The sequence below is a fragment of the Aethalodelphis obliquidens genome, unplaced genomic scaffold (assembly GCF_003676395.1).
Source record: "Aethalodelphis obliquidens isolate GAN/ISIS:26980383/991018 unplaced genomic scaffold, ASM367639v1 scaffold26, whole genome shotgun sequence".
Classification (NCBI taxonomy): domain Eukaryota; kingdom Metazoa; phylum Chordata; class Mammalia; order Artiodactyla; family Delphinidae; genus Aethalodelphis; species Aethalodelphis obliquidens.
Window position 1 is genome coordinate 18,601,694 of NW_020837970.1, and position 13,027 is coordinate 18,614,720.

Genomic DNA, 13,027 nt, shown 5'->3' on the forward strand with positions numbered 1-13,027 from the left:
GTGTGTGTGTGTGTGTGTGTGTGTGTGTGTGTGTGTGTGTGTGTGTGAGAGTGTGTGTGTGTGTGTGTGTGTGTGTGTGTGTGTGTGTGTGATTAAACTACTAGGCAAGAAATAGTTGGACCCCAAAGAGCCTAATGTCTGTCTGTCAATAATGGCACCTGGAAAACTACAAATCTGGGTTTGTATTTGCCTTTGGGAAGATCAGAAGGCACCAGGGGGGATATATGTAGGCCTAGGATCAAAGAATTGAGCAATATTTATTTCCAGAACCTAAGTAATAAATAAATGTGCCCTTCCATAAGAGCAAGGACTTGGGGCCTATTAGCTCTGACTCTGCCTCCTTAGGATAGGGAATAAGGATAAGTGTCGAAGAAAGTAAAGATGGAGAGATTAGCATACATTTCTCCAAACATGTACCATGCGCTAGGTACTGTGTTTTACATAAAGGACGAGATATGACTACTAGGTCAGGAGTAGAAGGGTAAAGACACATAGGGGACAGGACCATGTGGGTGGTATTAGTAGTTAAAGGTACAGAATTTAGAGGACCTAGGAAGAGGATAGAATAATTTACATAATCAAGAAAGTAAGGTGGAGGCTTAGTTGAGATTACAGTGATTAGAGATAATCAGCTCATGGAGAAACTTACTTGGGGATGGGTGAGAAGATGCTGAGGCCAGCTCGGAACTTCTTGATGGTACCACTTGCCTTGAACCAGCTGTGCCTCTTCTCCTGCTGGGTCTTTAAGAAATCGTTGCTGAGATGTTTCCATTGTTGGGATGTAAACATACCCAGGATCCTAAAGAATTAAAGAGCAACAGGCTTAGAGAAGCTCAGGCAGGGGAAGCCCAGGTCAAGAAATAGGACTATGAAAGGCAACTAATCTAAAATTCAGACCCAGGGACTGCAAAGCTAGTTGTTGTAGGGGAAGGTGTGTCTCAAGACCCCACTGATAATAATCTTAGCACATGGAAATGTACTGTCCTAAAGTACCTCTTTACCTTCGTGGGTAAATTCCCACTCCCTTACCTAGTCTAATGGACCAGAAAAATTCTTAGATGCTTTGCCTTTAGAGGGAGATCTCAAAGGTGAGTCTTCAAAGGCTGTGAACCTGGCAATTTACTGCCAAGAAGAGCTATACTGAAAGTGGAACAGAAGTGGTGAGTACCACCCTCTGCCTTATGAATAGTGAAGAAAAGGACAAGGGACACGAAGGGTATGACATTGTTAGGCAAAACATTACATCCCCAAATTTATGGTTTCCAACTTGGGCTGGGCCCTCAGCTAGTCTTGTCAGTCCTTTCACTTGTCCTTGATCAGTTCTCTCTAGTATCACTCTACCTTATTATTCTAAATCCTTATCACCTTCTTTAAGCTCCTAACTTCACCTACAACTGATAATCTCTCTTCTCGATAGAAAAAACTGAAGGCATGAGACATCATCTTCCATAATTTTGCAACCCTACTACAGAATCCATTTCCATTTCTACCCTTACTTGATCCCTCCATTCTCTGGAGACAAGGTAACCTTCCTATTAAGGATCAATTGCTCTGTTTGTCCTCTAGATCTCAGCCCCTCATGGGACCTTGATCTGTCAATCATACCCCTCTCCTGTCAGTTCCTTTACTGAAGTCTACAAAAAGTTTCAAGTTTCTTTACCTCAGCCTAGTTATCTCTCCCTCTTCCCCTTATATCCTCATCCAAATTTCTTAATCCACACTTATTGTTTCTATTTTGTTGCCAATCACTCACTTCTCCAGAATACTTACTGTATTCTGGTTTCTACCTTCACCACTCCACTACAATTGCTCTCACCTTGATGCTAAATCCAACAGAAACTCCTAAGTTCTCCTCTTACTCATCCTCTCTGGCATCTGGCCCTCCTTGTAGAAATGCTCCTCCTTGCCTTCTCTGATTCTATTCTCTTCCCATTGTTCTCCAATTTCTCTGACCTACCTTCAGTGTTTCTTCTTCCTCTACCTACTCCTGCTATTTTGTCTGGGTTAAGGGGTGTTCTGCCCTTGATTTTATTTTCTTCTCATTCTATCATGCTCTCCTTTAGCAATCTCATATTCTACACTGGGTGCAAGTCTCACCCATACATTGCTATATAACTTCAACCTGAACCTCTCTTGTAAGTATCAAATCTACATATCTAACTCTGTATTGAGCATCTCCACTGGAATATCCTAAAGTTAACTTTAAACAACATGTTTAAAATGGAAATAACTATCTGTCCTCATCCCACAAACGTGCTCTTCTTCCAAATCCCCATATAAATGAGTGGTATTATAATTTACCCAGACATCTAGGCTGGAAACCTAAGAGTAATATTCCACTATTCCTTGGCTCTTATCATATACAACATACCCAAATCATTCTTCAAGTCTTATTGATTTTAAACCCTGCAAATTTCTCTAGTCTATCTCTCATCTCTAATCTTACCTACAGTTGTACTTTGGTTCAGGCTTTCATCATCTCATGTATGGACTTCTACAAATGCCTCCTATTAAAACAGTTCTGGTCTCTTATCTCATCCCTCCTACCAATTTTGCACAGTGCTACCAGAATGGTTTTTTTTTTTCTTTTCTTTTTTTTGCGGTACGCGGGCCTCTCACTGTTGTGGCCTCTCCCGTTGCGGAGCACAGGCTCCGGACGCGCAGGCTCAGCAGCCATGGCTCACGGGCCTAGCCGCTCCGCGTCATGTGGGATCTTCCCAGACCGGGGCACGAACCCGCGTCCCCTGCATCAGCAGGCGGACTCTCAACCACCGCGCCACCAGGGAAGCCCTAGAATGTTTTTTTAAAAGCTAAATCTGACCATATCCTTTCTCTGCCTAAAACCTTTCAATGCTCCCAAAAGCCCAATATCCTCTCTGATTTGGACTCCTTCCTGCTTCTCTGGCTTTAACTTTAGTTCCTACCATTCTCCCCTTGCATTTTACTAGCAATACATAACTACTTGAAGCTTCCTACACACATGCTGCTTCACATAACTATGCCCTTGCAAATGTTATTTACTCCATTGTCTACATGGGCAACTCTTATCCATCCTTGAAAACCAGTAATCATCTCCCTTTCATCTTTCATTCATCCACCTGCCACCAGACTGAGTTACACCTACATCTTCCTCTGTGTTCTTTCTAAATCTTACATATTCACTTGTATTAGAACATGTATCCACTGGACTCTATTTGGAACTTGACTGAGTTTACTTCTCAGTATTGTATACCAAATACTTAGCAAGGTGCTCAACACATTCAATAAATTAAAACTGTCTGAAATCCTAGAGCCCCCACTCTGAGGAAATGTGATGAGCATGACTCTAATTCCAGGGTTGCACTTTTCCTTAAATGCTAAGTACTGATGAGTTTCACCTCTCACCTCCAGGAAGCCTCAAGGCCAGATACCCCAGAAACACAAGCTCCCTTACCTAACCATAAATTTGGCTCCCCAAATTTATTTTAGTCTTTCTTGGGCATATCTCAGAAATACACTTTTGGAAGGAAACATTCAAGAGTCTGCCTGTCCATCCACATGTCCATTTCTCTTTCTCTCAATGTTCATAACCAGAAAGATCAAAGTTCTTACTTTTTCAACTGAAGACCCAGCCCAAATCCTTCCTTATTTGATGGCTGGAAAACCTCAATTGATGGTTCTGCAAAGAGAAGAGAAAGCTCCTACTATGTATCCATGTCTATCCTCCTGGGAGTCTAAAGCCCCAGTTCAGTGGATTAGCTTCCTCAGATTCTAAGGGTACTCTAAACAATAATGGTGGACAAGGGAAATATCTGAGGCAGAGGGTAGATTCTGGGAACTGTCTGACCAATTTCAGATAGCCTCAACTTATACTGGAAGTTGAGGGGAAGGGGAGGAATAAGTAATATCTGGGAACAGAAAGGCCTTTAAGGCATGACTATCAGGCAATAGGGTATGAAGACACCAATGAGAAGAGACTGAAAAGCTCCTACCAATGGCCTACAGATTACACCAACAGGTCTTGCTCCTAGTTTTTCTCTACCTCAGTTAACTTAGGACTTTGGATGAGACCACACACAGAGCACCCACATGCCCAAAATCACTGCCTTTACCCGGTCCATCAAGGTACTGGGAGAGTGAAAATCTCAGCCTCAACACAATAGGTTCTGTCCGGAGGACCTTCCAGGCTGTAGAAACTTCCTCCTAAAAGAGTAAGGTCAATAGTTTCTAGTTTAGCAGCAGAGAGGAATGGACTTGAAGTTTTCGCTATATGATACACACATGCACACAGCACTGTCTGCTGATGATCTAGGAAAAACAGGCATGAATAATATGTGCTTCAAATACAGCAGTCAGGAACAAGACTCCAGGCCTACATGGCAAAATCCACAAGCCCAACTAGACATGTTGTTGGCAGGTACCAGCACCACTTACATCGAGGAAGCTGATGTTGATGTGGAGGTCAATGTCCACGTCATCAATAGTTCCATATTCTCTATAGAGATACAGGCAACCACAAGTGAGACTCATTAAGGGAGAAAGAAGGGAACAGAGACTGAGGTGAAGGGAGAACTGAGCCTGGGGATAAGGGAGAGGGAAGGGTGGAAGGCAGCTCTGTATTTAGGTTCTTAGCTACAGCCTGAAGCCACTTTTATGATCTGGGCCTTTGCCAGGCCAGAAGCCCTTCTTACCTCAAAGGTGAAACTATCAGCCTAGAGGAGTCTAGGATACGAGGGAACTTCTAAGAAAAGTGGCTATACTTTCCTACTTACTCCTGTCAGCCAACCTCAAGTATTCCAAGTAACTCCCACCATCATTAAGCTCAAAACTTATCAAGGTCCACTAACCACCCGCGCCCCTATCATACCATAAAGAAAAAACCTCTACCCTTTTAACAACTCAGAAAGAAGTGGCTGAGTCCCCTGACATCCCTGAAGTAGAGTCCCACCTGATGGATACAGAGTTTTCACTGTAGATCTCCTTCACTGCTTCAATGTCTGCATCAAGCTGTGGGTGTCGATATAAGTCAGCTGCACAGCTCCCCTAAGTCAGGAGGAAAAATGGTGGAGGGGAAAGACAGAGGGGAAGAGATGAAAAACAGAACATGATGAAACATCCAGAACAGGGATATCAAACTACAGCAATACATACAAGCAAAAGCTGCGTATGTGAAGGGGCTTTTGGTGGTGGCCATAGTTGGGCCACCAGACAAGTCTCATTGACAGACAAGTCTCCCTCCATCACCACTCTAGGAAGTTTTAGGAGACCAACTGCAGGCTTTGCTTAAGGAGTTCACATCCTTAAGCCTCAGCTTCTTCTCTGAACCCTGACCAGGACACTTAGGGATCCCTTCTGTAAGAACTCAGAACAGACTGAAGAGTACAGAATTTAACTCAGATTGGTTCTGTCTAGAGTCCAACATTCTTGCTCAGGATCATGCCCTAGGCAGTGATAGCATTAAACAATCATTGGTAGAATAATCTTTTAAAATTTTGACCCTAATGAATGAAACGACCCCTGCTGGCTAGTGAGGGAATAGCCAGAAAATAATGTTTTACAACTAAGAACATATGGGTCAGCGGTCCCCAACCTTTCTGGCACCATGGACCAGTTTCCTGGAAGACAATTTTTCCACAGACCAGGGTGGCAGGGGTGGAAGGTGGGGGTGGGAATGGGGATGGTTCGGGCAGTAAGGCGGGCAATGGGGAACGGCAGATGAAGCTTTGCTGGCCTGCCGCTCACCTCCTGCTGTGCAGCCCAGTTCCTAACAGGCCACGGACCACGGACCCCTGATATGGGTAACCTCCATGTACAGAGGGTGTAGTTTACACTGGGAAAGATATGAGTTCCAGGCAAGAGCAAAGATATGAAATCAACATTGACAAGGCAATCCTCAGATTACACTGATGTTGTATCTTCATCTCTACTCCAAAATAATCTTTCATTCTTGACGTATCCAGAGAAAAGCACACATTTAGACCATCCATCACGGGTTTTGGGGGCTGTAATCTCACCTGAACTCCATAGAGAAATTCCTCTGATTCATTATCTCCCTCCGAATCATCATCATTCCAGAACTGGCCTTTGATGTCCTAATGATGAGAAATAAGGATACAACCCTTTGTTGGGTCCCTGTTATCCCACTGAACAGAGTGGGGTTAGGATGGGAAACAGGTTTCCACAAAGAATGGGAGGTCCCTTGGGATAGAATAACTGAGGCCCTAATCCCTTTGCTCCCTTCCCCTCACCCTTTGGGAGCGTCTCACTCTCTTCCTGAATCTGGTCATATCCATGGTCTAGCACTGACTTGGTGTCATGGAGGAAAGCGGTAGGGAATTTTAGCCTTCTTAGGTATGGGGTATGATGATTGAGGCTCTGATAGCCAGTGGGGGAGGTATGAGGAAGATTTCAATGTCAAGGTTGATTCCTAGGCATATCTAAGTTCTAGTACAAGCTGGCCTCTTCTGGATCATTACCCAAGATGGCTCTCAAGCATACCTAGCTCTTTTGTCTCATAACTCCTTTCCTAACCCTTATTTAACTCTCCCCTTCCTTCCCAAGAAAGCTCCCTATACACACACCAAGTAATACTGTTTCCATGCCCCTTCTCCTTCCTTTAACTTCAAATAGCCATTCTATTTACCAAAAGGGTAGGAGGGAAAACACCGGGAAAACGTGAGGTCTGCACTTTGTTCCATCTACCCCTGGATGATCAGTTGGAGAGATGGGCAGTCAGTTCTCACCATTGGGTCAGTGGGTCACACACACTCCCAGGTCAGTGCTAGGCAGCACCCCTCCATACCACCAGTTGAACCCAGGCCAACGAGATGGGCATTTAGGAGGCCACAAAGGGAGACAAGGGAGGGAGGGGGAGATGTCAGGGGCTGACTGGAGATCTGCTGAGGAAGGCAGGCTCTACTGTTGTGGTGGTAACAAGTCACTGTCCTGTAGAAAGTAGACAACAATTGATCTCATCACCACTTAATAACTGGGTGGCATATACACAAGCACACATTTATGGGTACACTTTTATTATACATATGTACAGACACTTGCACACAGAGACATACTTGCATGCATGTACACACACTTGTACACACAGTTCTTTAAAAATAATGAACCGTGAAAGCACTATACAAACATAAGACATTATTGTTCTCCAGCTGGAGAGTTGAGATTGAAGCAAGTTCTTGCTCTAGTTCATAATGCTATATCAACCCCGAAGCCAAAAATGATGACGGTGGGACCAGATGCTTATGCTACTCAGTCTAGTCAGTTCATTTTAGAATATTCTTCATAGTGCCAACCACCATCAGAAGCAGACTCTTTTTCTGGATTCTTTACCTCTAGTTACTTCTCCAAATTGAGTCATTATCTCTTTTAACACCAGTATCCATAAAAGCCTTTATATAACAACCATAGCTACGTTTAAAAGTCCTCAACAACACTGATCATTCTCCGGTAGACACAGTCTGAGTTGTCACAGCCAAAATAATGCCCTGGATTCCTCCTGGAACCTACTCCCCAAATAATGTAATAATGATCCTTAGAAATGCTCAGAAAAACACTAACCCCTACCCCTTTCACAAGATTAAAAACCACTGTCCTAGGCCTTCTTGGCTCTGCATTTATCTCAGTTTCATCCACTCCAACCTTACACAGAGGTGTTCTTGGTCTTTAACATGGTTCTATTTAATCTTAGGTTTCTAGATCAGTGGTTCTCCAGTAAGGTCTGTGGATGTGCAGCATCAATATCACCTGGGAATGTGTTAAAAATGTAAAGTCTCAGACCCCCTACTGAGACCTACTAATTAGAAACTCCAGAGGTCTAGTAATCTGTTTTAACAAGCCCTCCAAGTTATTCTGAGAACCACTGTTCTAAATCCTTGCATGTTCCAAGGGCCTATGGTCTGTTCCTCAGATAACAACTTAAACTTGGTAACTGACGCAGAATGGAGTTATAAAGCACAATGCCAGGGCAAACAGCACAGCAGTCCTCCAGCTGGCAGTGCTGACAGACCCATCAAAAACAATATGCAGGAAAAAAAATGCAAAAGGAAACTGCAACTGAAGTTTAGAGGTGAAATGGCCTGATATCTGAGATTTGCTTTAAAATACAACTCCAGCACAAAAAGTGGGGGGATGGGGGGGAGATGAAATAAACATGGCAAAATGTTGATTACTGACGAAGCTGAATGATGAGTACATAACGGTTTCTTACACTCTCTACTTCTGTATATAGTTGGAAATTTTCATAAAAAGAAAAAAAAATCAGAGTCTACTCTTGTACTCTTGTAAGGGCTCTCTCTAAAAAGTTAACTCTAAATGTGAACAGGAAGATTACCACTAAGACTCCATAAATGTCTTCTTGCTGTTCTTCAAACATTATCAAGCATCTTCCCACCACAGAGCCTTTGCCCCTGCTGGCCACCCTTCTTGGAATGCTTTTCAACCAGATACCCACACGGCTTACTCCTCTACCCTTTCAGATCTCTGCTTGAAGGTCACCTTGACTATCCTATATAAAACAGCAAAACCCCAACACACAACATACTAGCACTCTCCATCCCCCTTCCTTGCTTTTTTTCCACAGCACCTACCACGCTCTGACGTACAAAATGTTTGTTTATTGCATTTATCTCCCACCAGAATGTAAGCTCTATGGTGGTAGAGGCTTTGACTCTTTTGTCTATAATGTCAGCCCCTCAACATGCATTTATTGAATGAGTGAATGAATGAATGAACTGTCTGCTGGAGACGTAAGCCAAAGGGGAGAGACATACAAGAACTTAAACACATCTACGCAGACAAAAATCATACAGAAATGATTTTAAAAAGCAAGACTCCATTCACCTTCAAGAGCAGCCGAGAACCAGAATATGAAGATCTGGTGGCTGTGTTTGTGAGATTTGAAAATAAACAGTCAGGTGCTGATCTGGATGATCACAGAGGAATAAAGAGGGAGGCACTAATGTCCAGCCTGGGCTGTCTCGGGTTGGGTGGTAGGATGATGACAGCGTAGGCCAGAAGTACCAACTTTCACAAGCTCTCTGTCACTGTGGAAGTCAAGAAAACTTAGTCTCTCTCCAAGGGCTGTTGCTGCTTGGTTTCTGTTGTTATCACAAGGAGAAAAAGGTAGTTCAGAGGAAATTTTTCCTGTCCAGGGAAAAGACAATTCAGAAACTACCACCTTTTTCAAACCAGGCTGTTTCAGTGAAAGGGACTCCCACCTTCTAATCTCACAGCTCATTTCTCTGGAGAGATGGAGAATGGGTTTAAATAGTGAAGAGTGGGAAAAGGGGAATGGTGGGTAGTTATGGAATTCATGGAATCACAGACATTTTAAAGAGGAATAAGCCTGAAAGATGGTCTATTTCAAAGCTTTCATGTTATGTATAGAATAATCAGGTGTAGGGAGGTCGAGCTACTTGTTTAGGGTCAGGAGTAAAGTGGAATTGGGACTTACGCACATCTGACAGGTTCTAATTACAGCCACTCCTCCTGTGATTTGGTTACAACCACTTAAGGGAGTTGTTAATGAATTAAGCAAGAGAGACCTATCTAACTTATCCAAATGAGGTAAAGCAGGGAACCTTTCAAGAAAGGCCAGGCCAAATACAGACTGCGTGAAGAATGCCCAGAGAAGGGTGTCTGTTGTTCAGTGCTTTGGATGATGGCAGCTAACGGAGAATTTGCACGGGGACAGGCCAAATGTAAATAAGCCTCAAGTCCGGATGACAAAGGTCCTGGCCTAGGCCCAAGGGCGCTTCCCCGGTGTGACAACTTTACATCTAGTCAAAGCCTCCGATCTCAACGTTTATACTCTGGGTTTGACTCCCAGCTTTGTGGTACTGGGCAAGCAGGTTACTCCGCTCTACAGCGAGTGCTCCTCTCAGAAAGCCTAGGCCATGTAACAAAGAGTGCGGGGGAGAAGCCACAGACCTGCGATTCCCGCTATCCAGGGTACCCGGCGGAGGCAGAGGCCGGCGTGAGCCTCTGAACACTGGCTGCCACCGCGCTCTCAGGACAGGCCCTAAGGCCTCCTTTAGAGGAGCAATTAAAAGCTCTTCTCCGGCTTCCTCCGGAGACCCCAAAGACACGCAACACCTGCCTCCCGGGGAAGAAGCTCTGTGCCCGATCTGGGTCGCCAGCAGCCCAGCAGCCCAGCCTTCAGCGAAGCCTATCAAGGCCAGGAGGGCCCCTCAGAGCCACCCGGCGCAAGCCCCTCACTTTATCCACCCCGGCCGAGGCGGGGCGGGCCCCACACCCTTCCCGCGGCCCGGCCGCCCCGCCCCGTCCCCGTGGCGGCCGCCTCACAGGCTGGCCTCGTGAGTACTCACGGCGACCCCGGGCCGCGCGCGGCCGCCGCCGAGGGAACTAGCGGCCCGGGACGCCCCGCGGGGGCGGAGCGGCAAGCCAAGGGGCGGGGGCCGGGCCGGGCGGACGAGGTCGCGCAACTCCACGCCTCGTCGTTCCGTCACGGCCGCGCTCAGCCACTCTGCGCACGCTCGCGCGCCGGCACCGTGACCACGTGACCCGCTTCGGACCTACTGCCACGCGACCTACCCCTAGGCCCACCACCTCCCCCGACGCCTGGTTGGGGCGCCTGCGCAGTGATCGCTGGTTGGGAGCGGGGTGCGGAGCGGAGGGTGGCGCCTGCGCCATGGGGCTGGGCGGGTACGTGGAGAAACAAGAGAGGCCCGGCGGGTGCATGGAGGGCCCTATGAGGAAAGCTGTTGGCGTTTGGCGCCCCTTGTGGTTGGGAGGAAGGAGAGGGGAAGGCAGTTCCGGCTACCTCTCTACTTTAGAACCCGGGTGGCGGATAAAGATTGAGACGGTCCCCCTGAGACCCTGCTGACTCCAAGAATCTCTAGTTCGTAACACCTTAGGGTCTTTTAATTCTTTTGTTTTTAATTTTTTTTTCTTTTTTGGCTGCACCACTCAGCATGTAGTTCCCCTACCAGGGATTGAACCTGAGCCACCTGCACTGGGAGCACAGAGTCTTAACCATCGGACCGACAGGGAAGTTCCAGCCTTTTTTAATTCTTAAGTTTAACTCTTTTGCTCCCCTGGTAGCTGTGGTGTGCTGGAAAGCACTCTGGCCTTCTGTTGGGACAATCTGGGTTCAAAGCTTGGTTTCAGCACTTACTGATTGTTCAGGCTTAAACCAAGACTTTCACTTTCTGAGTCTTAGTTTTCTCATCTGTAAAGAGAGAAAATATCATCTGGGGACAGTGATATCTGTTTAATGGGGCTGTTGTGGTGAGGATGAAATGAGATGGTGTGTCGAACCGTATGAATATGCAGGTATTTGACTCTTTGTATTTTACAAAACAGAAATTTCATATGGTTCAACCTAACACATATAAAGTAACCAGCAGAATACCTGGGACTAGGAAGTCGTCCAAAAATGGAAGCTGTTAACCGTGGTTATTATGGTTATTCCCCTGAGACGTGGCCAGACCTCCCTTCATCCTTATCAGAATTGGGTGTCTTGGAGCTCCCATGTGCCCCTCTTTTCCATCAGCACTAATGGGGAAAAGTTTATCTTATATCTACTTACCTTCCTCATTTCCTCTTTTTAGCTAGACACAGCATACACAAGGAAGGCTTTGGCTCTGAGTGATGTAAACACGTGACATATCTATCCCTCCGGAGCTGGCCTCAGTCAGAATTTTTGCAGTGAGGGACTTCCCTGGTGGCGCAGTGGATAAGACCCCGTGCTCCCAATGCAGGGGGCCTGGGTTCAATCCCTGGTCAGGGAACTAGATCTAGATCCCACATGCATGCCACAACTAAGAGTTCACCTGACCCGGCACAACCAAATAAATAAGTATATATATATATATATATATATATATATATATATAAAAAAATAATTTCACAGTGACTTTTTTACACTTGGATAACCTCAGCATCTCCCTTCTCACTCTCCCTCCTTTTGATATCCCTGCTCTTCTCACCTGGCCTCTGAGCCTGGGCTTCAACACTGTCTTAATATTAGTTTGTTACACCCATTGTGTATAATAACTGAAAAAAGTTAGGTATATAAAATAACAGGACTTGGAGCCTTAGTGGCAGAATGTAGAAGTTCAGAGTCATTGGGGAAGGAGTTGGCTCTGCTCCCTCAAACAACTCACCAGCAAGGGCCTTATAGCAGCTTTGGAGAGCCAAGCATGTATGGAAGTGTTCGAACAGAAGCACTTTGGGTAAGCACGGGAGGTCTGTCCCCATGAGTGAAATGTCAAAGTCCAGTATTCCATAACCTTTCAGGATTTCCCCTCCTCACTTCCCCCCAACTCACACCACCAACTCTTCTACTCATTATGAATCCCATAAATCTCAACTGCGTCATAGTCGATCAGTATTTTCCTGGCTTCACTTTTTCCATCCGGTCTAGATCCTACGGTCAGTTACTTTAACCACATTTTTGCTAATATGCTTGCCCTTAAAATCATAACCACAGATTTTCCAGCCATCTACCTTCTCTATTCTCCTATCCTAAACCAGGATAACGGAAATCACCCAGTCCCGCAGAATTGAGCTTGTGAGTGGACACTGCTTTATGTTAGTCCAGCCCACGAGCCCTATTCTTTGGGAATTAAGTTTTCCACACTCTCTCTCCAGATCTATAGGCTCCAGGGCCACGTTTGTCTTCTGTGACCCCTGGCATTCTGGCTGCAGTTTATCAAACTGTGAGTGGATTCCTAATGTGAGCTGAGCTAAGCAAATGTTCTCTCCTGGGAATCTTGGATTAGGGCTGAGAGATTATGATTCTAACTGGACTGGTTTCTTGAGCAGAAGAGATACATAAACTCAGGAGCTATGGTGCATCCACCTCCCAGATACTATGAGGAATGAGGAATGGAGAAAGTTTATTTGCAGAGAGAGAATGAAGCCTGGACAGCAGAGACCAGAAATCATGAGACTGCTGTCTGGTTCCTGAAAGTTTCCCAGACCATTTCTGAGGCCCTCTGACCTTAGAATCTATGAGTCACCCTTATCTAGAATAAATCGTTAAGAAAACTTACCCTGGACCCGATATAGA

The 13,027-nt window shown here is 45.5% G+C and overlaps 1 protein-coding gene across 10 annotated transcripts in view; it reads right to left on the minus strand.

Moving 5' to 3' along the window:
* The window catches only part of PARP6 (poly(ADP-ribose) polymerase family member 6), a 28,342-nt gene extending 17,876 nt beyond the window's left edge, over positions 1-10,466 (minus strand). For 7 of the 10 annotated variants that reach the window (XR_003436454.1, XR_003436453.1, XR_003436452.1 and 4 more), the window contains exons 1-8: positions 8,833-10,311; positions 6,723-6,924; positions 5,994-6,071; positions 4,928-5,022; positions 4,414-4,474; positions 4,092-4,182; positions 3,592-3,658; positions 650-799 (exon numbers count right to left, since the gene is read on the minus strand). Coding sequence is in view for 1 of the 10 variants with exons in the window: in XM_027123520.1 (XP_026979321.1) it covers positions 650-799; positions 3,592-3,658; positions 4,092-4,182; positions 4,414-4,474; positions 4,928-5,022; positions 5,994-6,071; positions 6,723-6,725 (545 nt within the window). In the remaining 9 variants the exon portion in view is untranslated. The other 3 variants (XR_003436455.1, XR_003436448.1, XR_003436447.1) reach the window with 3 other exon arrangements.
* Between the last annotated feature and the right edge of the window lie 2,561 nt (positions 10,467-13,027).